At 31.9% G+C, this 27774-nt stretch overlaps 2 protein-coding genes and 1 pseudogene across 2 annotated transcripts; all 3 read left to right on the forward strand.

Moving 5' to 3' along the window:
* The first annotated feature begins 2319 nt into the window (after positions 1 to 2319).
* LOC128182703 (toll-like receptor 4) lies at positions 2320 to 6487 on the forward strand (annotated as a pseudogene).
* Positions 6488 to 11327: 4840 nt separating this feature from the next.
* LOC128184562 (toll-like receptor 4) lies at positions 11328 to 14201 on the forward strand. The gene has a single exon (XM_052854102.1). The coding sequence runs from the start codon at positions 11484 to 11486 to the stop codon at positions 14022 to 14024; it is 2541 nt and encodes an 846-aa protein (XP_052710062.1). The 5' UTR covers positions 11328 to 11483; the 3' UTR covers positions 14025 to 14201.
* A 5315-nt stretch (positions 14202 to 19516) lies between these two features.
* Positions 19517 to 22422, forward strand: LOC128184318 (toll-like receptor 4). The gene has a single exon (XM_052853754.1). It carries the CDS (start codon positions 19659 to 19661, stop codon positions 22308 to 22310), a length of 2652 nt encoding a protein of 883 aa, XP_052709714.1. The 5' UTR covers positions 19517 to 19658; the 3' UTR covers positions 22311 to 22422.
* Positions 22423 to 27774: the final 5352 nt, after the last annotated feature.

The following is a 27774-nucleotide window of genomic DNA, read 5'->3' on the forward strand; positions in this document are numbered from 1 at the left end:
ACATTTTTCAAGGTTAATTTCTGAGCATTATAATGCATATAAGCTGTAAACATGCTGTCGCCAATTCAACATTTTCCCGCTATTGCCAATCAAAAAAAAGAAGAGAAATATAATAGCCGAAAAACAGAAATTCGCTGATCATACAATTTATAATATGTAAACACATTCACAGAAAAATTATAAAGGTCTCAAAACTACATGTAATACATTTATAAAAAAAAAACACAATTCTGGCCACTGTTATTTACAAAATACTTAGCTTCGGGGGGGGGGGGGGGGGGGGGAGTGCATTAAAAGGTTTATTACTATTACTGCTACAAGTAATAATAAGCTTTGCTCCTCGCAACTGGAATAGCCCTAATTGTGTACATGTATATTCACATTCAGGATCTTTGAGATTGATGTATGGCTTTTTCAATTTGTATTTTATATCAGAAATCAGAATCTATAGGAAGCTTTAATAATAGGTGATGTCTAAACAACTATGGGTGTTAATGAGATTGCAGTTGGCCTTCTTTATTGAAGATTAACGTACTGATTTTGCTAAAAGTGGTAATAATTTTAAATTAAAAAATTAAACATGATTTCATAATTTTTTTAAAGTCGTAACAATGCTTGTGTGATTTTTAGAGGTTTTTAGATACTAGAGTGCTCGATCTTTTCATGACGCCATAATTCATTTATTATATGTAGTATTTTTTCTTATATCTAATGATCATAAAAGAATGAAATAGAAAGTAATAAAACATACATGACTTCCACTGAAATTATTATAAAATGTAAATTTGTTGTTAAATTTCGGAAGCTGGTTTTCTTTGTATTGCATTTAAATGCAAAAATTAAAAACGCTCTTTGACCATGTTTTTCTCAATTAAGTCACGATACACTTTATGAAATCGAACTTCTGTTATGAAGCATTATTTATCGAATTCATGATTCAATTTTAGAAATATTCAGGCTCGTCATCGTATTATGAATATTTAGGTTGCTGGGTGAAACACTACCGCAATAAAAAGAAATCAAAATGATATATTTCAACACATCAAATTATTGAAATGTGTTTTAATCTACAAGAAAAAATGTATTTCAATGGTTTAATTTACATGTCAATGTAATTTTATTTATAATAAATGAATAAACAATTGTATGGAACCCGTTTTCATATTAAAGAATTGTGAGAGCTGTTTTTTATTTTTTGATAGGATTATCACCATTTTACTTTAAATATAATGTATGTATCTTTGTCAGAAATACAAGTTATATTTTTCTGAATTTTTGTTTAAACTCGAAATAGAAAGAGGGAGCCTTTAATATTAATCAGATCAGGAATGCGGAAGTTTAAAACAGGGAAACTCCCATGGAAATCCTGGCCTACATTGGATTTAGCAAAAATATAATTGATACCTTCATGACTGAGTTTTAAAACGCAGCTTACAAATACAAACATCAAACAATGAAGCATTTGGATGTTGTAACAGTAAACTGCTATCTGCATTGCAGTCAGATGACTAATTACTCTAAACGGATATAACTGCAATTTATCTCTAATTTGTCATGTTCAATTGAAAGTTATATTTAATGTATTTTGTTGATGTAAGATGATTAAAATACCTATATACATGTACCCTCTAGAAACTTTGTCTAGCAAAAGCAGTCAATAAATTTCAATTTCCTTATTTCAATAGTATTTAGTTGTTTTGTCAAACCTTGTCGGATTCCAAATGATAAAATATATGAAAAACAGGCTAACTCCAATATCTGTTTTAGCAAGTAAATTCACAGTAAAGTGCTCGTTGTTTAAATAGTTAGTTCGTGATGTAATGATTGGAACAAGAGAAAACGATACATCATTTATTTTCAAGTCTAAACTGTTTTCCCTGTTAGGAGCTGAATGAGATATCATTTATATTTAAAAATAATCACATTGACTTGTGGCTTTACATAAAATTTTGGAACTATTACTTTAAAATATTATATTGTAGCACATGAAAAACTGAATATATTATTTTTGTAACCGACGTTAAATGATCACGAATTTCTGATGAGTTGAAGGCCAAGAGTTAATCTGAATAGGAAATTATTTATTTAATACATACAGATTTTGATTTAAACAAAAGACATCGAAAAAATATGACACTGCACCAAGAATTTGGAAAATTCACATGTATCTCATACCAAAAGGGTTGCCAAGTAGTTCAAGGTAAACAGATGTTTACGGTGTGGTTTTTTGTGTGATTTTAATGCTATTTTTCGCATGAGAAGATTGCAGTATTAAGCATTGAAAAGGATTTTTACAGGGGGTTTCCATAAATTCCGACAATGCTATCAGTTTTGTACTTTTGTACAATCTTATGACGAAAGGAGTTGTATGGTTTTACTGCTGCAAATTGGAAATTAAATTCTTGTTCATCATCAATGGCTGTTCAGATAAAAATGGTTTTGTTCTTGTGTAGGACCCTCCGCAATGTTGTTTTATTATTATTAATGATAACAAGTGCATCTGCTACTCTCCATAAGAAAAGCTGGGACACTTGCTATTTTGGATCTGTTGAATGTAAATGCCAGAAAGTTCCTAACAATCTGCTGAAAGCTGATTGTTCCGGACGACGACTCCATACCCTTCCTGCATTTAATACGAATGTGACATGGATAGACCTGAGTAATAATTCTATCGCTAACCTAAGCAGGGGATTTCCAAGAAATGTATCGTACATTAATTTGTCCAGCAATAAAATACAACAACTTAATATGCATCCCTTCAATGGATTAATTAATCTCAAAACTTTGAATTTAGAAAGAAATCGGATAAATATAACGTTGATGTACAAAGGTTTGTTTACCGATCTACACTCTCTTACTGAATTAAGTTTGAAAGGAAATATACAAGATAAATTTAAGCCCACGTTGATACTGGACGATGTGTTCTCCGAATTAAGATCATTAGAAACACTTAAAATTGACGGACCAGCTAATGTAACATTTGGAAAAGGATTTCGAGGTTTAACAAGATTGCAAAAGTTAGATTTATCTGGAATAACAGGTTATTGCAGTTTTCAAAGGATATCACATGATATGTTTTTGAATATGCCTAAACTCACATACGTGGACGTGTCTGCTTGTGATATTTTGGATATTGAAGAAGGTGCATTTGGAAAGCTCAGATATCTCGAGCACCTTGATGTTTCTCATAACAAACAACTCGGATTTGCATCACTTCCGAATATAACTCATAACCTTAACAAAACATCGATAAGAGTGTTACGTGGTAATGGAATAAACTGTTTGTCTGGAATCGGCACAAAGATACTGAAACGCCATTTTGAGAACTTAAAGCACACAAACATTTCCGAAATCTACTTTGAAAAGAACAGACTAGAGCAACTTGAGCCGGGGGCACTTCGACTGTTGCAGAAGACAATAGAAATAATTTCGTTTGGAGAAAATAAACTTACACAAGGAAGGTACATCTTGGATTATTTCTTTTTACAAAATGCACGAGTCCTGAATATCAGTGTACAACTCAGGCCACCTCCTTATCCCGAATCAATATTTGAACGTTGCACAGAAAAAACAGATGTTTTACGACCAAACGAACGAAAATTTGTAAGACGTGATACATCGAAAATAGGAGAAAACAGATACAAATCTTTCATAAACGAATTTATACACAGAAATCGGTGGCATTGGAAATTTGTTTTGACCTTTGATCTTCCGAAATCTTATGAGGTTTTATATGCAAATATGAGTCGGCTTTATAGAACTATACCTGAATTTGGAATAAATGCTACTAGTTTAAGAGAAATTTATTTACAAGACAATTTCTTCTATTCCTGGGATGGACCTATTCATGGCGTTGAAAACATAAGAATAGCCGACCTATCAAACAATTATTGCTCCCACATTTCAAAATCGTTCTTAAAATACGCTCGAGGCGTGGTGATGTTGAATATGTCAATTAATGATATTGGAAGGAGCTTGTCAAAGGATGCTGATGGAGAGATCTTCGAAAACACGGTGTCCTTAGAGGTGCTTGATCTGTCTTATAATAATATTGTTGAACTTTCATCGCGTATGTTCAAAAACATGCAAAAACTACAAACATTAAACTTACAGAACAATAAGCTGTCAACATGGCGCGTGGAAGTGGATCATATGAAAAATGTAAAATTCATTAACCTTAAACAAAATAGGCTGACCGAATTAAAAAAAGATACCCAACTTTCATTTACAAAATTATTTCAAAAATCAAATCTTTCCATCGATTTATCAGGAAATCAGTTTCTTTGCTCTTGTGACAGTGTACACTTTCTGGAATGGATTACTAGATATCGGAACCATTTTGTACATTTTGACCGCTACGAGTGTTCGTCTACAAGTTCTCATAAATTCAATTTTTCGGATGCTGAAAACTCTTTAGTCTTGCTAAATAAAAACTGTGAATCTTATCTCGTTACGTATATTGTCAGCTCCGTTGCGGTAGCTTTCATATTAAGTATTATCATCGGTATTGTTCTCGTTAAAAATAAGTGGAAGATTCGATACGTGGTGTACAAATTTAAACAACGTTTCAAAAAATATGCATGTCATTCAACAATTCCTCAGGCAGAATCTCCCTCCTATGAGTATGATATAATGATTTCGTATTCCACAAAAGAATTATCATTCGTTCTTACCGACGTGATTCCTCGACTTGAAAACGAGGCTCGTTTTCAGTTATATGTCAAAGACCGCGATGAGCCATTAGGGATTCCCTTGGGAGGAGCCATTATGGAGGCTATTCAAAAGAGCAAAAGAGTTGTATGTCTTGTGACAAGAAGTTATCTGAAATCAACATGGCAAGACTACGAATTAAACATGTCAAGGATGGAAGCTATCGAGGACAGAGAAAACTTGAACTTTGTCCACTTAATCCTATTTCCTGATGTTTACAATGGATCTATTTCCATTCAAACCTTAGATCTCGTTAGACAAGAATGTTTTTCCGAGTATCCAGAGGAAGAGTGTGCGTTTGATGATTTTTGGGAGACATTGATAGCCCATATAAAAGAACTCGATCGAAGTTAAAGTGATGAGCTCTACGTTTGTTAAGTTGGTTGTGTGTTTGTTTTGTTTCATTTAATGATTTTTGTATGCCATTACTCTAATCTGAAATGACATTCAACATTCAAAACATTCATGGAAACGGAAAGTGTAGAATAAATTGACAGAGGTAAAAAAAAAATGAAAGTATCAATTTATGATCTGAAATTTTTTTTTATGCTTTTTTGATTATCAGGAATAAGATGCATGAACGATTGTTTCTTATATGATTATACACATATGAATCATTTTCTTAAAGATAATGTGAAACAGGTTGATGTCACACTTTTTATAAATGTAGTCTTGATTGAATGTTTGTTTAAACAGTGTCTGTTTGAAATTGATTTAAAACGTTCACATAATTCAACTAACTCAAAACCAGAATCTCCCTCTTATGAATATGATTTGATGATTTCATATTTGCGAAAAGAACTATTATTTATTAGCTCTTACCGACTCGATCCCACATCTTGAAATTGACGCTTGTTTTAAATTTTATATCAAAGACCGCTATGAACAAAAGGGAATTCTAATTGTTTTAAAAAAACAACAAAAGAGGTGTCTGTCTTGTAAAAAAAAAATATCTGAAATTAAATTGGCATGAATACGAATTCAACATGTCAAGGATGGAGGCTATCGAAGACAGAAAGAATGTGTCCATGTTATCCTTCTTCTTGAAGTCGGATTATGATTTTCATGATTTTTTTTTGGGGGGGGGGGGGCTTGTCAGGATTTCTTGGATGAGTCCCCCGCCACTTCCAAATCGATGTTACTTGCCTAAATAAAAAAAATGTCTACAAAAACATGTACATTTACATGAACGACTATTTCTTACATAAAAAATTTAAAAATACATTTCTCATATATGTCCTCAAAGATTTTGCGAAATAGATAATATGTTTTACGGTGTGACCGTTGCAGCGAGCGCAGAAGGAACCACACATCTCATCATTGTTAAATGCAACCCGTGGACTTGCCCTAACCAAAAAACTTTGGCTTTGTCTCGAAAACTTTTACCACCGCAAAGAACCCGAAGTTATTAAACTTTTACTCCAATGGTCCCTTCCTAGGCTTATACACTTAAACAAACTACCACTGAGCATTAATAAAATGTTAAACAGACTTGTTAAAATATTTGATAAACACAAAGCCGTTTGGGTTTTGTTATGTAAATACAATTATGTTTTATCATTCCTTTACTTTTTAATAATGATCATTAAAATCAGTAAACAATAAACTGTGTGTCTGTGTTATTTCTCATTTTGTTCCTTGTTGTTACCTGTGTTTTAATTATTTTCTTCTTCGACATCAATTTTGTTTTTAATTTTTTGAATTTTTGTATGCTATATAAGCGTTGTAGACATGTGCCCTCACCCTTTTAGTGTGTGATATCCAATATTATTTAAAGGTTTGACCACATATGCAACTATAACAAATACATGAAGATATTTTAACAGTTTAATTTTTTTTCTTTTATTTATTCATTACAAAATGACGTGGCTGCACGTAGATCTAATAATCATTGGACTTTTCTTTTTTAATAATTTTCTGTCACCTACCTAACGTATGCATTTATGATTGGATCAATATGACAGAAAATTTAGCATGGAACTTGCATGTGTATTTACTTCGCAAAAAATTATCAGAACAAAACTAATCAGCCAAAGAGTCACCGTTAACACTGATACTGAGTACTTCCTACAAGTTACATCCAGTAAAGATGCTTGATCCACCTCAAATTCGCTGGAAATAGCCTGAGAACACTGTGACGTCATACTTTACTTTCTTTTGCGCTCAACAGTCTTCGTAAATTGTCGGACAAATTCAGTGAAGGAAATGACGTCATATGTCAGCAGAAGTTCAGAAAGGTACAGCTTTTTTACGTAAGCAAATGTGTTGTTTACTTTAATGTTTTTAAAGGATTTTTTATTGTTAAATGAAAATGATGTATGCGATTTAGAGATAAGAATTTTCCGTATAAACGCTTCCTGTCCCACCATGTTGCTATGCTCTGCAAAGGATTATTGGGATAATTATGTAGAACTTTTTCACGCAGGTCCACAAAAGTTTCTTTGAACAATGTGCAGATTTCAAATCGAATTTATTCGCTGCCTCGCCATTACACGTTTACAGTCAACAACTTTTATAGTCTCAATACATGTATATTTAAGGTCAAGATGTAGTAAATGAAAAGTGCCTACAGGTGTATGAAATTCAAGACATAATTTTTTTGAATGGCGTTTCATAACAATGGGTTTGTTCAAATGGTATATCTGGGCTTAAATTTGGTAAACTTGATTCAAAAATGTTTTACAGGTATACTATCATATTTTTATTAAGTCTATACTTATAAATGAAGGCATTTTGCAAATAAACTACAAAATGCCTGCACCAGAGTTCTTGCTTACACCTTTAGTATTCCAACACATGTTTGATGATGTCCGTAAGATATACAGTGTAATTGAATTTTAACTGATAAGTTATTATTGTGAAATTTATCAAAAACCTACTTTCTTTTTCGATAAACAAGCCCGAAATTTCTATTTTCTTGTGACCCGTAGTACACATAACTGAGCTACAAATCATTTAAGGCAGTAAATCGTTTCTTGTTCCATGCTACAGTAAGCCATTGTCTGTGCCTAATCAACGAATAAAGTTTAATGATAATAAATAGAAATGCATTAAGATAATAATTAATATAGGTACATTTTCAATTGAATATTGAATCATTTAAAGAAAAAACAGATTTGTCTCCTCTATTATATGTATTCCTAAACACTAACTTTCATTAAGAACAATAATATAAACCACAAATCAAGAGATTTTGGACACTAATACGCTTGCCGCTTAAACATTCGCCAGAGACACTTACAAATTTTCAAAACATAAACCAAGACAAAGCTATTATTTAGTTCGCAGCTAAAACTATTGTGTTAACGAAAAATCTTTCAAATTTTATTTCCTTTATGACGAGTAATCGACTTAAAAAATATCAGACGATGATCGAGCGATAGTCGAATTCTTGAGTTGACATCCGCACAATCAATATACAATGTAAATAGAATAATATCTGTCCAACGACCTCATGTTTACCTGTTTATGGTCCACAAGAGACGAGGAACTGAATGCCTCTAATCCATTTTAAATACTGTGTTTTTTGTGTCTATTCATATTAACCAGACATATGGAAATCCATCGTACTTTTTTCAACAATCTATAATAAGCGGGTCAATATGGGCAACATCTTAGACTCTGGACCATTCTATCTATGAATCGTTTGTTGTCAATTGCTCCCTATGGAATTATTTATCTAACTTAAATGATGTACCTAGAAAAGATGACCGTGATGTTTCGTTTTAAAATGTCAAATCATGATACATATTAAATGTTTCGTTTGACGGTGAATTTAAAGAACTGTACAATGTCACAAGAATTCAGGGGCTTACCCATGAATTTCCAATTACAATGTACGATACCTGATACCAATAATGTGAAAATTGACGAATAGAAGCATCAGTAGAAAATGAAAACCTAAGTAGTTGTTTAATTTAATTTCTCTTTGTTAAACAAATATGTCTCAACCACCTTTGATTTTTGTTGATAACGATTGCACTTTTTAAGGAAGGCTATGGCATCATGATCAGTGAGTCTGGTTAAATGTTTATACTAGAAGGGTAAAAACAAATTTCTGAAAGTTGATTGGTCGAAAGAAAAATTGATAGCATCTAGTGTTCTACTCGGCATGACCTGAAAACATGTTCATTTCAGTCACAAAGACATATTAGTTTCACTTAGCTTCCAAAAATGATATTTACATCGACTTATCGATTCTAAAAATGAAATATGTTATTTGTGAATAAATTTATGTCTAATAAGTTAGCAAAATCTGGATTTACTTAGACATGCATCAATAATGCTACGATATTATATCTCTGTTTATTATTAAAGACGCGTTTTAAAGCTAAAATACCCCAAGCACCTAAATATTCCTTGTCTATGTTACCTCGGATTCTTGTCACCTCAAGATTTAATCTTAGTAAAAGAAAACCTTCAGCTGATTAAAATTTTTCGTGACAATATAACAAATGTTAAAAATAAATGAGTGCAATCACTGAAAGGTCATCTTCATTGTTTGGAAAACACTAACATTTTAGAATTTATATATATATATATATATATATATATATATATATATATATATATATATATATATATATATATATATATATATATATATATATATATATATATATAAAATAGTGTCTTTAAGGTATTGTTCATCGTAACAATGCATTTTTAGAAGTTCATGTGAATGTGATAGCAGATCTTTGTCTTTCAACCATGCAATTTATTTCGAATTTGTAAATATATGCTACCTGCATTGTTAGTTAATGTTTAATGATTTTTTCCAAAAATTATTCATGGCTCTAATTCAAAAGACTTTTTCTAAATACCGATAGCAATAATACCTATTATTATTGATTGTTTTTTATAGAATTGTTATAAAGAAGACTTTTTTGTATATGATAAATCATTTCTAATGGCGGTGACAATTTAAAATGTTCTCATGAACAGTTTTCGTTTAATTTCAATTGAAGGAAACAAACGGTGGACACAATTATTAAATTATTGAATATTGCTATGGCATCATATCCACGTTTGTGTACCTGTAGTCTAGAAAATAAACTTTGGCAGTTCGATTTTTTTATATTACAGCTCCGCAGGTAACCAATGCAATATTCCAATATGTACATTTAAATATGTCTGTGGAATGGGAGATAGGCATTATATTATTTTTGAAATAGTCTGTGGTGATTATAGCTCCGGTAGATTTGTTTTTATATTATTCATTAAAAATTATTAAATTATTAAAAATAAATATAAAAGACAATTACATGTAATCTATATAGAATATGCCTAAAACAGGTCTACTCATAATGAATAATCAGACATCTTTTGGTCCTTACTAACTAGATTGACTGCTATTTATTTCTTTAAAGCTGTTTGATCCGATTTTTGTTCTTTTTACAGTATCAAATAATTTTCCATATATAATTATCTTAGAAAGTTATGGACAAATTTTTTTTTAGAATTGGTCTCCTTTCAAAGTTGGGAGTATTCAGAGTAAATAAAAATAATTTCTTTTTGGGCAAAAAAAACAAAACAAAACAAAACAAAAGCAGGAACCGTTTGGTTTTGTCTCCAGAATGATTGGGTCATTCAACCCGCATGCCATGCATCGATTGTAAACAAAGCAGACTTCAGGAATATTAACGAACAAAACGTACATAGGATAATTCGTAATTTTCCAGAACATTACGACCTTTATTTATAGCGATGTTAAAGTCGTTAAAACAACCATACCCGTCTCGACGTCAGGGGTGAATTTTTACATGAGGCAATGTACCAGTATACTCTTTTATGTCGTTTGTTTTGTTAACAAATTTTGTATCTTTTTTTTTATTTGGCTTACATTGACTGGGAAAACTACTGCAATGTCTATTATCATTCATATACTTAGCCAATCATCATTTAAAAGCGTGCACAAAATTTGATATAAAATTAAACATAACCGTAAAAAGTATGTATCACATACGTATTTTGTTTTCGCCACACAGAATAATACTTAAGCGTGTTAAATAAAACATAGTTAAGGTTACCAAATCCTCATCTTCAAATTTTTGTAACCGTTCTTAAAGTGTTATCTGTTCTTAATGCGTTATATGTGAATTGAAATAAAAACAGAATTGTATTTGTAATCAAGCATTGTTGGTAAACTTGTGGTAACCTTTTTCAGTAAAGATCCGCTGGAAAATATATATGAAAACAAGAGATTTGTGTAGAACTTTTGATTTTGACATATTGCTGGGTTCCATATTGCCTCTGAATAAAAGACCTAATTAAATATTGGTGAGCGATATAAACACTACAGTGTCATTAAAAAATCGCAAATTTTTATGAAGATTAATACCGAATATCTTATCGACTGATATTCACATAATTATCTGATTTGAATGAAAAAAAACATGCATGGATTAAGGTTTCACAATGGTGCTTTATCGTGTCATCAAATGCATGTATGACTAATTCCGACCTATTGTAAATATTACGTAATCAACTTGTTGGTCAGGCAATTTATGAGCATTGATACGAAATGCGAAAGAATATTTGAATTTAGAAACAGCTATATTTCATGAATGTAGGAAAAACACATTTGTAAAAATGTTTATGAATAATCCGAAGATAGAGGCATTTTATGAATCTCAACAATACTTGTGGTAATTTAAATGTCTTTGAATGACTATTTGGATTTTCAAAATATTAAAGGATTTTCCACATTTATCTGTTTTCGGTTTAAATAAATCTCGGCACTAGCTACATTTAGCTGTTGCCATCGCTTTAGAATGGAAAAAGAACTCAAGCTGGATTTGTTCTTGTGCAAAAGTCTTTTGTATTTACTTCTGATTACAAATGCTACTTTCAGTAAAACGACATGGAACGTATGTCAATTTAGATCAGTTGAATGTGTTTGCCAGAATGTTCCAAATAATCAACTGAAAGTTGATTGTTCCGGAAGGCGACTCCTTAACATTCCAACATTTTCCTCAAGTGTAATATGGGTCGACTTAAGTAATAATCTTATAGAAGAAATTACCAGTGGGTTTCCAAAGAATGTTCGCTACATCGATTTATCTGCAAATAAGATACAACATCTTGATGGTCAACCATTTCTTGGATTATTTCATTTAAAAACTTTGAATTTAGAAAGAAATGTGCTTAATATATCATTACTATATCAAGGTGTATTTTCTGATCTTCATTCTCTTACTGAATTAAGTTTTAAAGGAAATATAAGAAACGAAATTACAGAAACGGTCATAAAAGACGAGGTCTTTGCAGAGCTGAGTTCATTAAAAACTCTGAAAATTGACGGATCACCTAATGCCACATTTGGAAAAGGGTTTGCAAATCTTACACACCTCCAAAATCTAGATTTGTCAGGAATTACAGGAAATTGCAGTTTAAAAAAAATTTCTCGAAATATGTTTTTATATTTGACACGACTTGTCTACATTGACGTTTCTGCTTGCAGTGTTTTGGATATTGAAAAAGGCACATTTGGAAAGCTTCGTAAACTTAAACACCTTGATGTATCTCATAACAGGGAACTTGGATTTGCGTCACTTCCAAATATAACTCATAATCTAAAGGACACTTCGATTAAAACATTGCGCGCTAATGGAATAAACTGTTTGACAGGAATGGGTACAATGATTTTGAAACGTCATCTGGAGAACTTGAAACACACAAACATATCTGAAATCTACTTTGAAAAGAACAGACTAGAACAACTTGAACCACAAGCACTTCGACTCTTACCCATCAATTTAACATTAATTTCTTTTGGAGAGAATAAACTTACGACTGGAAGATATCTCATAGATTTTTCTTTTTTGCAAAATATACGTGTTTATAATATGAGCCTGCAGCTCCGTCCACCTCCATATCCGGAATCGATATTTGATACTTGCAAAGAAAAATCAGATGTCTTAGCTGCAAAGTTTGATGTGTCTGAAACTAAAAGAGCTCCCTTGAGCTTTCTTCCTTCCAAAAGTTGGCACCTGAATTGGACAATTATTTTACCAAAAAGTCTAAAGGTTTTATATGCAAATATGAGTCGACTTTTTAGCAGAATACCTGAATGTGGTATAAATGCAACTGGCTTAAGAGAACTTTACATACAAGACAATTTTTTGTTTTCCTGGGACGGTCCAGTTCGGGGCATTGAAAATGTAGAAATAGCCGACATGTCAAACAATTATTGCTCACACATCTCAAAATCGTTCTTAAATTACGCGAAAGGCGTAAAGTTCTTAAAAATGTCAAAAAATGATATTGGTAAAAGCCTGTCGAACGATATTGAGGGAGAAATCTTTAGTAACACTAAATCTTTAGAGGTTCTTGATCTGTCGTACAATAATATTAATACTTTATCAGAGTCAATTTTTAAAAATATGCCACAATTGCAAATATTAAATTTACAAAACAATCAAATATCGATTTGGCGAGTAAAAATAAATCATATGAAAAATATGAAATTCATCAATCTAAAACAGAACAAACTAACAACATTTGAAATGGACGCGCGAACGTCATTCGAAAATTTATTTCAAACATCAAACCTTATCATAGATTTATCGGAAAACCAAGTCTTATGTTCCTGTGAAAACGCAAATTTTCTAGAATGGATTAAACTTCATAAAAATCATTTTAAAAACATTAAACGCTACGAATGTTCTTTGTCAAGTTCACAGAAATTTAATTTTTCCGATGTTGATGCTTCTTCAGTTTTGTTAAAGGAAAACTGTAAATCAAGTCTTATTGACTATATTTGTAGTGCTGTATTAATTGTGCTACTATTTAGCGTCGTCATTTACATTCTAGTGAAAAACAAATGGAAATTAAAACATGTGTTTTGTAATGGAGGTAATCAACAACAGGGTGGAAATTATGATGCAATGATTTCATATTCAGACAAAGACTTGCCAATTGTTCTAAAATATGTGGTCCCCAACTTTGAAGCTCATGCTAATTTGAGGTTATTTGTCAGGCACCGTGATGATCCACAAGCGGGGATGACCATAAACGCCATAAAGAATTCCATTGCAAATAGTGGAATAGCTGTATGTCTTGTGACAAAAAACTACCTGAAATCAGAAAGGCAATGTTACGAATTGGCCATGATAAGAATGCATATGCAATTACTTATCAATAATCAAGGAAACCTTCTCAATAACCAACAAAACTTTCATTGTCGCATCATTGGTTTTCCAAATGTGACTATTCCTAATGAAATCTCTAATTTGGATAACAATAGAATAAACTGTCCTGTAGAAGATGGGAATGATGATCCTTTCTGGAGAACATTGGGGAATGCTTTGTGATAGAATAAAACTTGTAAACAAAAGCGACTAATAGAATTGAACTTGTATTTCAACAATTAATTTTATTTCAATTCTTATGAATTTCTAATGTTGAGTGAACAATTTGTTGCATTGAAAAAGTCTGAAACCAGAAACACATATATTTAAACATATTGAGTTTGGTTTTTTTTGTAAATTATTAATTTTTTTTTATTGTTGATTGGTTTTTGGGTGTCGTTGCATCATATGTGATCCTTTGTAAACTGTAAGAATCAAAGCAATTGACCTGTGATGTACATACTGTGGGTTCCATCAATATTTGTTCGCTTCAATTTTTGTGAAAACGTGAATTCGTGGACAGTGGCCTTATAAGTACTTTATGTTGTCAGATACTAACCACAATAAACATACAATTTCTTTGATAGACTTGACGACAAAATCTACGACAATCGGTGTTCAGTGAATATTTGTGAAACCAGAGTAAGGTACAGTCACATTCTGAGATTCGCTACGATATCATGAAGAAAATCTATTTTTACGATAATATGAAATTGAAGAGTGATTACCCTATTTTTATTTTATTTTCAAAAATTTGTTTGGCCTTGTAATCTGTGTGTCTCACTCAGGCACCAGCAATTTTCCTATCGTATACAGTAGTATATTTGTTAAATAGACCATCTGGAAAGAACTCTTGTTCATGATAATATATTCATCTTCCTAAACTTTAAACCACAATTACGTTCCTGTAATGGCCAAAAAAATGTGTAGCGCACTTGCATTTAGGCAATATATCCCAAACATTGAAATAAGTGGTTTTATTTAAATTGTTTTGTTTTAAAGAAAATTCAGAATCAGATGTTACAGTTTCATAAAACCTTTACAGCTCAAAAATTTTGATTTTTAGCATTAGTTATCGTCCTTCTTAGTTTTTATCACTAAATATTACTTATTTATATTTTGGTGTTTATACAAAAGCCCCAACATCATCTCTTAATGTGCGTGAAGCATATTGTATATATCTTGTTTTTCAATATATAATATATCGGTTTTTATAGTGTGCTAAATTGAAACTATCATTTGTATTGTACTTAATTTAATAAAATGCTCTTTTCAATTCAACATGTTGTTAACATTGTCTTTCAAATTGGCAAAAAACAGAGCAGCATAGACTCTGGTTGAAAAAATTAATAGAGGCTATATGATGGACGATAATATAAAAGCATTTATCCTTGTATATCGTGTACATATTTAATCGCGCGCGCGCGTGCGTGCGTGCGTGCGTGCGTGCGTGCGTGCGTGCGTGCGTGCGTGCGTGTGTGTGTGTGTGTGTGTGTGTGTGTGTGTGTGTGTGTGTGTGTGTGTTTATTAATTACGAGTTTTAAAAACAAGACTGTGATAAGTGAGATATCCTTGCTACATTCGTACAAGTCAAATCGTTCGATTATATTACGTTTTTTAGTGAAGTGCAAATGCACCGTACGTTTCAGATTTTGCAAGGAAACCGTGGTGATTGTTTTGCAAGTTCAACAGCCACCGTGCGTGCCGTTGCAGTATGATAAACGATACGTGAAATAGTGGTCCTGGACTTTAATGTTGCTCATTTAACTGTTTTACCAATATTTAATTTTGATTTACTTTCAATATAATTCCTACCACTATATACATAAGGAAACTCATTTTGTAATTAATTTTAAATTTTAAAACTATTCTGGGACAAAAATTTCATTTCAAGTGCAAAAAGGTTAAATTGATTGCGCAATAACTCAACGGCTTGAAAACTGCCCCCCACCCCCGATTTTTCATTTGATACACACGAATTAGCGGCCAATTTCTTTTATAAAAAAATTTTCTTCATCAATCTTTAACTTTGATTGACCGCTTTGTTAATGCTCTTTTCCAAATATGTATTCATCTAACTTATTAAAATTTAAATGTTTTAAAAACAAGAGTAACATTATAAGAACATCTGTTTTCAGCCTGATCGTTTTTATTACTTTAACGAGTGTCAAGTTTCCTTGTTACAAGGAGTTATAAAATTTCCTTACAACGAATTAATCAGATATGATCTTACAAAACGCTCCTAAATGTAATGACAATCCTTAAAATTAAACAAATAAAGAGTTCGAATGCAATCACCCATTATCTTAAATTTAAAAATACTTACAATGATAATTCAATATTATTTTATCTTTAATAAAAGTCATTACATGTTAGAAAACGCCATATTTAATTTGAAATGTGGAGTCCCCAGTCACAAAGTTTCAGTTTTGCTCTTGTTGATATTTAAGTTTCATGAAGAAGAAAAAAATGTACAAAAAATGTCGTTAGATTATGATTGTGTTTAACAGCTTTCAAGTATTTACGAGGAAGTTCCAAACTGGCAGGGAAACCCCATGTTTTACCTCTACAAGACATACCGACAATATTTTCTTTGTATGTGTCGACACGAAGTGACATCAAATTTTTATAACAGTTTGTCTTCACATGGCGATTTGAACCTTATGTGAATATATAAACTACTAGTATGTCGCCAAATTTGGGAGTCTATCAATTTTGTTCGTAGATATAACTTCGATCCTCTGATTTGCATGGTTTGGACAGCAAAACCTTCTGTATTTGATTAATGAATAGCGCTTTATTTTCAAAAATGAATTTTCCTAAAATCATTTAACCTTTTGCTATCATTTTTAACTTAATCACATGGAAAAATCTCATATCTCTCTAAGAAATATATAAATTTTAACTTTATCTTGAAAACCCCAAAATTTCCATGCCGCTTATATAATCAATCAAACGTTTTCATTCTTATCTGTCATAAGCTCATAACATAAATGGTACTTAAGTCTAAGACAGTGCTAAGTAGGACTGAATATCGTTCTTAAACGTCGACGTAAGTCCGTAACTAGAAGAGTACTATTGCTTAGCTGAAACAATTTACACGAAACTTAGGCGGTCGGTAGAGGAGATATAAAATTTTGTTTACGCACGTGCCAGTACGTTTTAACGGCATCACGATATTACGCCACATGTAGTCTTCGAGAACAACTAAACAAGCGAATATTTGTCAAAATAAAGAAGTAACAATAGACCGAATACCTCGCTCTTGATCTATCGCTTTGGGTAATGTAAAAATGTTAGGTATGTTCAAAATATAATATGAAACCTTAATTTTAGAATCTGTACATTAAAGATATATGACGAAGCACATACCCATGATTTACCAACTATTGAATTTTTTCACAATTTCTACATATATCATAAAAATAAATGAACTTTTGAAAAATTACGGTGTTCAAAGGTAAATAAATCACTATTTAAAAGACAAAAATAGAAGCAAGCGTTGAACCAACATATAAATTTTAAGTTCCACTTACTTTTTACAGCCAAGCAGGCATACAGGAATGGGATTTCTGTAAATAGGAGAGGTAAGAGAGAGAGAAAAATTAAAAAATTAAAACGAAATCACACTGTTTGCGTATTCTTCGAACGACCTATTACGCATGTACAATATATGTATGAGAGAGTAGTTAAGTGAATATTAGATTTGTCAAAATATAGAGGTGAGCAGAGATAATGTACATCTACGATATACTCATGTCATCGTAACTTTTGTGCACATGTGTTATTAACACTAATTTTACCCTCGCCTCTAATATTTGTGATACCTAGCAGTTGTATCTAAATCAAAATCATATATTTTAAAATAACCTATGATTAATGACTTATTATCAATTGCTAGGTATACCTTCAAGTGGTGAGATGTTTGCGAGGTTTTGGCAATAAACGATGCCAAATAATAACTATTTAAAGGAAACTCTATTCGATTTCATATATACATATATAATCTACTTACTAAGGTCAACCAATTGTATTAATTTTTTTATCATTAAAAGGACAGTCTTATTCACTTTTGCTTTAAGGTATCCCACTCCTCAAAGTTCTTGTATCAAGAATTTCTTGAGAAGTATTCTATTGAAATCTGTAGACAAAACACACTTAAATAATACAAAGATAATGGGAGGTCAGTGTTCATCCCTCTGAGTAATGGTCAATTAAATTTGACCTTTTTGCACCTAAAATGCGATTTCAGCCTGATTAGGATTTGTTGTCAGAATTTTTGATTAAGCAAACTCTTTTCTTAAAATGTTGTTTTTAATTATGCACAATGGTCACACTGAATAGAGGGATTACGAAAAAAAATTGCATGAAGCTGCATAAATGTTTGTATGACCTTTTTGCACTTAAAATAGACAATTTTTATAATAGTTACAATTTGATTTGAAATAAAAACATTTTGAATATCAAAAAGTTTAGAAGATTAATCCAGTTTGCCTACATATGTATTCAGTATCATTTTGACATAATAAAACATGGGGGTCAGTGATTTCAAATTTTAGATACATGGCTTCAAAGGTAAAATTATTGCAAAATTTGGCTTAAAAAAATTCAGACATTTTCTATATATTTGCATGATTTTATGCTAAACGTCTATCATTCTCTCAAAATTTAGTTTAGTACAAGTCAAAGAGAACCTATAGAACATGTCACAAACCTATTAAATGTTAAAAATGAGAATAATGAATAAAGTATAATAAAAAGAAAAGTATATTGAAAATTCATAAAACTGCTTGTTTCTGTCATTTTCCACTAAAAAACCTTCCGCACGAGAAAATAGTTCCCCCCAAAACTTGTTCCTTTCTTGAATTCAAATGGATTTTCTTTTCGAATGTTGTGTACTTATGAAATGATGATCTTTTTGTGAGATTTAAATTAATAAAATCATATTCATTTAAAATATAATGAACATCTGCGCAATAAAATCAAAACATGAGGAGTGATATACCTTAAGAACTTGATCATCGATAAAGCGTCAATACATGTAATAACGTGCATTAAAACGATTAAAGATATTAACACAAACCAGAATGTGCGCATTTTCTTCACTCTTATTTGAAACTATCAGAATCATGGTAGATTTTTGTACTTCGTTGCATAAAAATGGGTCGCTGACATATGGCTAAGAGATATCTTCCTTTTCCTGGGGTGTTGAGCTATATGCATATATCGCTGACTATTTAGCAAGTGGATTAAAAACATTAAGTTGAGTGTCGATTTAATACTTAAATACTTGATGTAATTACTAACTATAGGAAGAACTTAATTTTAAAAAACCCAACTTATTTTTTCTTCCTGGTTAAGCAATAGCATCAGTTACATTGCATATTAAATATACGAAATGAACCATGATGGAAATAATTGACTCTGTCAGTAATCCAGAATATATTTCAATGTCGACTACCATCTCGACCTTATGGTTTCTACACTCTTTGGAAGGAAGCAAGTGACAAGAATAACACGTGTGCGCCAAATTAAATATTTACACATGGAATTTACATGGAAATAAACAGGACATTTAAAATTAAAAGGATTACACGGGTATTTCAAAAAAGTTCCAGGTGAATAATTTTGAATGACATAATTATATCTTTAACAAAATGGCCATGTTTTGTGGGTGATCGAAATGCTTTTTAAGGAAATCAACAGCGTCTGTTTATGAAATTACAGAGGGGATTTCCGTTCTTTTCGACAAGGATACACTCGCAGTTACAGATCATATTTAACAAAGACAGAGGTCCATGATTTCACAGCTTCTAAATGGTAATTACAACGTATTTATACTCTTTGTCTGCACATATCAGGATGGCTATTTTCAGCGTAAGTCTCCAAACAGCTTTGCATTTACTTGTGATAACAAATGCAACTCTTATTAAGAAAGGCTGGGACACCTGTCATTTTGGATCCGTTGAGTGTGAATGCCAGAAAGTTCCTGATAATCTACTGAAAGTCGATTGTTCCAGACGGCAACTGGTAAAGATTCCTTCGTTCTATTCAAATGTGACGTGGATAGACCTCAGTAATAATCATATCGACAACATAAGCGTTGGATTCCCAAAGATAGTTGGCTATATCGATTTATCTGGAAATAGGATTCATCATCTTGATAGAAAACCTTTCCGTGGTTTATATAATCTAAAATCATTGAATTTAGAGAAAAATGGGATAAATACATCATTGATGTACAAAGGCCTTTTTGCCGATTTGCATTCTCTCACTAAACTGAATTTGAAAGGAAATATACAAGATCAATTTAAAAGAACGATAATAAAAGATGACGTTTTTTCAGAATTAATATCATTACAGTCTCTAAAAATTGATGGACCGACTAATGTGACTTTTGGAAAAGGATTTGCAAGCCTATCAAGATTGCAAAAATTAGATTTATCCGGCATAACTGGAAATTGCAGTTTCAAAAGAATATCACAAAATATGTTTCTTCATATGCCACGGCTCATCTACGTGGATGTATCTGCTTGTGATATTTTGGATATTGAAGAAGGCGCATTTGGAAAGCTCCAATATCTCGAACACCTTGATGTTTCTCATAACAAACAACTCGGATTTGCATCACTTCCAAATATAACTCATAATCTAAATAATACCTCCATAAAATCGTTACGTGGTAATGAAATGAATTGTTTGTCAGGAATCGGTACGAAGATTCTGAAACGTCATTTTGAGAACTTGAAACACACAAACATTTCCGAAATCTACTTTGAAAAGAACAGACTAGAGCAATTGGAGCCTGGAGCACTTCGACTGTTGCCAAACACAATAGATATCATTTCGTTTGGAGAAAATAAACTAACACAAGGAAGGTATATGATAGATTTTTTCTTTTTTCGTAATATTCGAGTCTTGAATATCAGTGTACAGCTTCGTCCACCTCCTTATCCTGAATCAATTTTCGAAACGTGCACGGAGAAAACAGATAACTTTGACTCAGCGCTCAAGGAATTGCATACGCCAAAGGAATGTGTAAAAGAATATCAGGCCTCTCTTAACAGTTTTATTTATAAAAGTTGGTGGCATGGTAAAATCATTGGCACAATAATTGTTCCAAAAACTCTAGAAGTCATATATGCAAATATAAGTCGGTTTTATGGAATTGCTCCTGAATTTGGAATTAATGCAACTGGTTTAAGAGAAATTTACGTACAAGACAATTTCTTCTATTCATGGAATGGACCTATTTATGGAGTTGAAAACATAGAAATAGCTGACGTGTCAAATAACTATTGCTCTTATATTTCGAAATCGATAATGAAGTATGCAATAGGATTGCGGATCCTTAAGGCGTCTAAAAATAATATTGGAAAGAGTCTAGCAACCGATGCTGAGGGAGAGATATTCGAGAACACTGTGTCCCTAGAGTTTCTTGATCTCTCATACAATAACATATTTTATCTTTCAGCGTCTATGTTTAAGAACATGCAAAAACTCCGAACATTAAATTTACAAAACAATCAACTTTCGTCATGGCGTGTGAAAGTGGATCATATGAAAAATATGAAATACATAAACCTTAAACAAAATAAACTAACAGCTTTTGATAAAAAATCCAGAGTCTCTTTTGGTAATCTATTCCAACTAACAAATCTTACTATCGATTTGTCGGAAAATCAACTTCTGTGTTCCTGTGACAGTAAAGAATTTCTTGAGTGGATTACACGTCATAGAAAACATTTTATAAACTTTGAATACTATGAGTGTTCCTCGTCAAGTTCACATAAATTCAATTTCTCGGATCCTGACGTTTCAGCTATGTTGCTGAGGAAAAGCTGTAAATCATATCAAACAATATATATTGTAAGTTCCATAGCAGCAGCCTTTCTATCAAGTATCATCATAGGTATAACTCTTGTGAAAAATAAGTGGAAGATTCGATACGTGGTATATAAATTTAAACAACGTTTTAGAAAACATAAGGGTTATTTCACCAACTTCCAATCGGGAACGCCATGTTATGAATATGATGCAATGATTTCATATTCTCCAAAAGAATTATCATTCGTTCTAACCGACGTAATTCCTAGACTTGAAAACGAGGCCGGTTTTAAATTGTATGTCAAGGACCGCGATGAACCGGTAGGAACGCCTTTTGGAGAAACCATTATGGAAGCTATTCAAAATAGCAGAAGAGTTGTATGTCTTGTGACGAAAAGTTATTTGAAATCAAAATTGCAAGACTATGAATTAAACATGTCAAGAATGGAAGCTATCGAGGACAGGGGAAACTTAAATTTTGTCCACTTAATTCTTTTTCCTGATGTTTGCAATGTGTCGATTTCTATTCAAACTTTAGATCTCGTAAGGCAGGAGTGTTTTACGGAATATCCAGAGGAACAGTGTGCCTTGGATGATTTCTGGGAGAGATTAAGATCAATCATTTCAAAAGAATTTCTTTGAAATCAAAGTTTTGGAGTGTCCTAAAAATTTGTTATGTGTGTCATGTGTTACTATTTCATTTATTCATATGATTACATGTATGTAATTAGCTAAATAAATACTAGCCTCACAATGAAGTTTCTCGCTAACAAAAAAAATCTGAATGCTAAGGCTTTTTTTCTTTTCAAAATATTAGCACCAATAATTGTACAAATTCCGAAAAAGCATTCAACGAAAGTACATTATGATACATGAACTTTCGGTTTTTAAGATGGTATGGAACACCTGCCAATATTAATGTGAATAAAAGTACATTACAATCACTTTCACCCTTTTAGAATGTTCAAATTTTACACTGAGTTTTTTACCTAAAATATGTTTTAACTATTTTTTTTAATAATAAATATATATTTATGAAACAAGTTACTGTTACAATGATAAATTAATAATAACACCCTCGTCTATTTAAAAGTTTAAATTACAGAACTATCTTTTTAAAATCAATTGTATGACGTTTACCAAATATATAACAAAGCTGTAATTAAACGAACTCGTTTAACCCGCGCTAAAGTACAGACGTTATTTAATGTGTACTAAGTCATCAGTTTCAGAGTAGTGAGAGAGTACGGGATCGGAAACCCACAGTGTGGAATCCGGATCACACTCTGTAAAATTGACAGTTTCAAAAACAGAAAATTAATGGGTATATAATAAAGATAATTTCCAAAATGTTTAACCTTATGATTTTAACAAAATCTTACATCTTTATACAGCAATCTTCTTTTCAAGGATATTAATATAGTCTAAGGGTTGTCGACGTCATTTATTAAAAGACTGCAATACTTGGACCACATACATGTGTTTATCCGAGATTTTCTCTGACTTTAATAATTCATACCGCTTTTATACCAAGCGCAGCGAAGCGAGGATTATTGGTTACACGTATATTTAATATTTAAGAAAACCAGAAAAATACGTGTTGATTTAACGGTACTAAAGGCCAAAACTTTTTTCTTCAGCCAAAAACGCCGCCATTTTGTTCAAAAAGTTAACTTGATTATGATATGACTGCCGCTTGTCAATCAAAAACTTTCCAATGTTTGATTGAAAGTAATTTAAAAGACAAGAGGCCCATGGGCCACATCGCTCACCTGAGCAACAATGGCGAAATACATTGACTTAACACACTTTACGGTCAGACGCGACCTATCTTCCATTATTTTCTATTTTTTCCTATCTCCACAATGTGAAGATTTCCACCAAGTAATTCCATAATTATATTTTCCTGTTATATGATACTTTATTTATTTAGATATGAAGTGTTCAATTGAAAATATATACTATGACTTTATCTATAAGCATTCAAATGCATTTTGCATGCTATTTTAAGGAAAATTCTAAATATCATAGTTCTAAAAATAGCCTGGTAATAAACCTTGCATTTTTTGGAATTAACAGGTTTAAATGTTGATAAACAAGTGAAAAGCTGTCAATGTGACAGCAAACCTGGTTTTCTTTTATGTAAACTGTATCCATAATCCATGTCAACCCGTATCCAGCGAAATGGAGTACCCTATATGCAACATTTTGCCAAGAAATGACTATGTTCAAAAGCTAGTATTTTTTTCATAAATTATCGGAAATCAAAATCCTAGCAATATGCACACCTCTGATTTATGTACAATTGATCTGCAAAAGAACATCTTCCTATCTTGAGAACTGTAGGAGGAGTTTTCCGTACAATGAGGGTACCCTATATGCAATATTTTGCCAAAAAATGACTAAGTTCAAAAGTTGGTATTTTTTTCATAAATTATTAGAAATCAAAATCCTAGCAATATTCACACCTCTGATATATGTACAATTGATCTGCAAAAGGACAACTTCCTATCTTGAGAACTGTAGGAGGAGTTATCCGTACAATGAGGGTACCCTATATGCAATATTTTGCCAAAAAATGACTAAGTTCAAAAGCTAGTACTTTTTCGATAAATTATCGGAAATCACAATCCTAGCAATATGCACACCTCTGATATATGTACAATTGATCTGCAAAAGAACAACTTCCTATCTTGAAAACTGTAGGAGGAGTTATCCGTACAATGAGGGTACCCTTTTGGCAGCCGCCCGCCCAACCGCCCGCCCGCCCGCCATTTTCACAATTTTAATAACCGGATTTTTCCGTTGAAAAACGCGGTTAATAAGGAATAATTTATCAAGGAAAATTATATAAAATTGAGGAACGTCTCGTGTGTCCTTAAATACTTATGAACTGTAAAATTTAATATTTAGCAAAGTTAAGTACCATGATAATTTTCTGACCTAAAACTTAATATTTTATAAAGGGGTAGGGGTGAAAATATATTGTGATATATTAATTATATATAACACCGGTATATTATTTCCTACAGTTTTTGCACATATGTGAACAGTATTAGCTCATTTAAGATAAAAAAAAAATCATACATTTTCTAAGACGTATATCAGTTAAAAAATTAGCACCCATTCTGGGCCTACCGTATTGTGGGTATTCATAATTTGAACATTTTGAATCTACACAATTAAAGGATGCCAACATTTTATTTCATTAATATGTTGTCTTAGAGGCTATGAAATGCATATTTATTTTATATGATGAAAATACTGGATAAGGTTGTTACCATTTACCTGCAATATTTCTTGTTTGGTATATTGGTATTTATGAAAAAAAATATCGAACTTAAATTAGTGTAATTATCATTTTTCACATCTAAGTGAATATTTTTTGTGTGTTTATTTAAAATGCCAAGCTCTTTGAATATACCATGCAGATGAGATACATTTCATTTTCACAGCTGATATCTCATATTTGAAAGTTAACAAAGATTGACGGACAGAGAATCGCCAGCTAGTCTGGAAAGCAGATCGCAGTGTTTGAACTCTGCGGCAAAAGTTGCTAAGGCTACATTAAAAAACTTAATTGGTCTTCTCTTAAATAATTGTTTACCTGATGGAAACATGTGTGACGTTTAATATCCTTACTCACTTGATCGATGAAAACATTTGACCGGAAAATGTTGTCACGTGATGTGTTAAAAAGCTATATAAATTAATGTATTGTCAGGCATACCGGTATCAGTTCTGTACTAAGGCCCATTAATTATTTCATATTCCCTCAAAAACAACAAACGGCTATAAACCAAGATGATTTTTTCTGCTGCAATATTTTCTTTAAAATAATGATAATGCACGGATATCCTCATAATTATAATGTGTCAGAACTGTTAAAAAGAAGTTTTCATTTACTCGTTTGAAAAATACCAAAATTGTTGCAGATTTCAAATAATTTATCAAATGAGAAAGGACCCCAGAAAGTAGTTATAGCACATCATCCTTTTGATTTTTCTGTACACAAGTATATAATGTTTAGCAAGACAATTCCAATGATCAACAAACATTTCAGCGTCAGTCGTAGAATGATAGGCAACTTTTAAAAACTTATCCAATTTGTTAAATTTCATTTTATTTAATGCATTCATACATTATGTAGATAAAATGTTTTGTAATTGAGTTAGCCAGGTGACACAAAATCAGTTTATGCACTGTGTATTTTGGAGAAATTAGTCCTACCCTATGACCCAATTACAACAGTTTTTAGTTTTGAAGATAACTGTAAACAAACGGTTTTGCATTAATTTGGCAGAGTTATTAAATAATTACAAGTTACCTTCTTATTGTAGTATCAACAAGAAATGTAATGATTATCGATTGTAATTTTCAATGCACGGTATATGTGTTTGCATCACCCGTATTTATAACCTCTAAAGATAAGACAGTCGCGGGTGATCAATCACAACACGGTTTAACTGAGGCTGTGAAAACGTCTTTTCAAATTTATTGTCTTTGGATAGAATTTACACGATTATGAGCTCGGAATACATGGCTACTTCAAATTCTCTTTCGGAGGAAATTCCGGCGAAGTTACCGATCAAAAATCGATTATCAAAGTCGCTCCCTTGTTTGATCCTTGTTGATACAATTTGAAATTAATAAACAATAAAAACGGAGGGAAATGCACTTTAGTACGTTGTTAATGCATCAGATTTTATCATTTTCGCAGGTAAACAATCAACTGCCTATTTACCGAAGTTTATGTTCCAAATACATGACGATTGTTTCCCAAAGTTAAAAAGCAAAATGAAACGAAAAATTCAAAACAAGCTAAAACCACCCTCACAAGTGAAAATGACAACGCGTTGAATGTCACCAATGTTATTTCCATGTTTCATTGATTATATTCGCACGTGAACTGTTGCACAACAAACTGCCAGCTTCAAACACAGAACCTCGTCTTCGAGATGCGGTAGACTGGCGATGCCTGTCATAAGACCAGTCTATCGCAATGAATTGCCAGTCTACGATACATGGAATAACGAGCCATTCTTTATTAGTATTTTCGCAATTATCTCAAATTTGGAACAGAATTCGCGTATAATTTTTGCAATTTATATTTTCCTTTCCCTAAGGATGATTTGTGCTAAATTAGGTTAAGCTTAACTCAGCAGTTTTTGAGAAGAAGATTTTTTAAAATGCACCCCCCTTTTTTTACAGTTTCGAGGTTTTCTCCGCTTTGAATACAATCTGGCCTTTTATTTTTGCAATTTATATTCACCTTCTTATAAGGATGATTTGTGCCAAATTTGGTTAAATTTGGCCAAGTGGTTTTAGAGAAGAAGATCAAAATGTAAAAAGTTTACAGACGGACAGACAGACGAACAGACAGACGGACAGACGGACGACGGACAACGGGTGATCAGAAAAGCTCACTTGAGCTTTCAGCTCAGGTGAGCTAATAAAAATAATTGATTGTGCAAATTATACAACTCTTAGCGGTGCATTAATCAAGAAATTCGAATAGTTTCACGAACTATTAGATTAAAAATAAAATCATTATCATCAAGGCTGAATAAAGTAAAAAAAAAAAAAAAAAACTTCTTCAACATACTAGGAAAATTAAAAAGCATTGGAAAGAAGAAAGAACATATATTTTACTTTGGCTTATGATTTTGTATACAAACAGATCCTACTGTGTGCGTTGCAAATAAATTTTGTTCTGCTCAATAGTAAAGGTTACATGTGTAGTTTAAAAGTCAGTGGTGACCATTTTTCTGATCGACGTTGTCCTTTCACCGGTCAGAATGTGCATGCTTACGGAGGAAAGCATTTGTTTGAGAATATTAGAAACGTCAGATTCCATTGTAAACATTTTTTTAATTTTTTTCAATCACCTTCACGCAGGGAGTATATCAGGCATCCGGCGAATTAAAATATTTGCGCACACATTTTGCCTCTACAGCTTTGTTAACTATCCGGTGACAGCTTTGTGGAAGTTTCTAATTTCATATTGAATGATAATTGAATTAGAAGGGTCAAAGCTGAAAACAGCCCTTTAGCTGTAACCTTTTTTTATTATTCATCCTGTTTTTTAAACCTTTTTGGTTTATAC

This window comes from Crassostrea angulata, chromosome 5 (assembly GCF_025612915.1).
Source record: "Crassostrea angulata isolate pt1a10 chromosome 5, ASM2561291v2, whole genome shotgun sequence".
NCBI classification, from domain to species: Eukaryota; Metazoa; Mollusca; class Bivalvia; order Ostreida; family Ostreidae; genus Magallana; species Magallana angulata.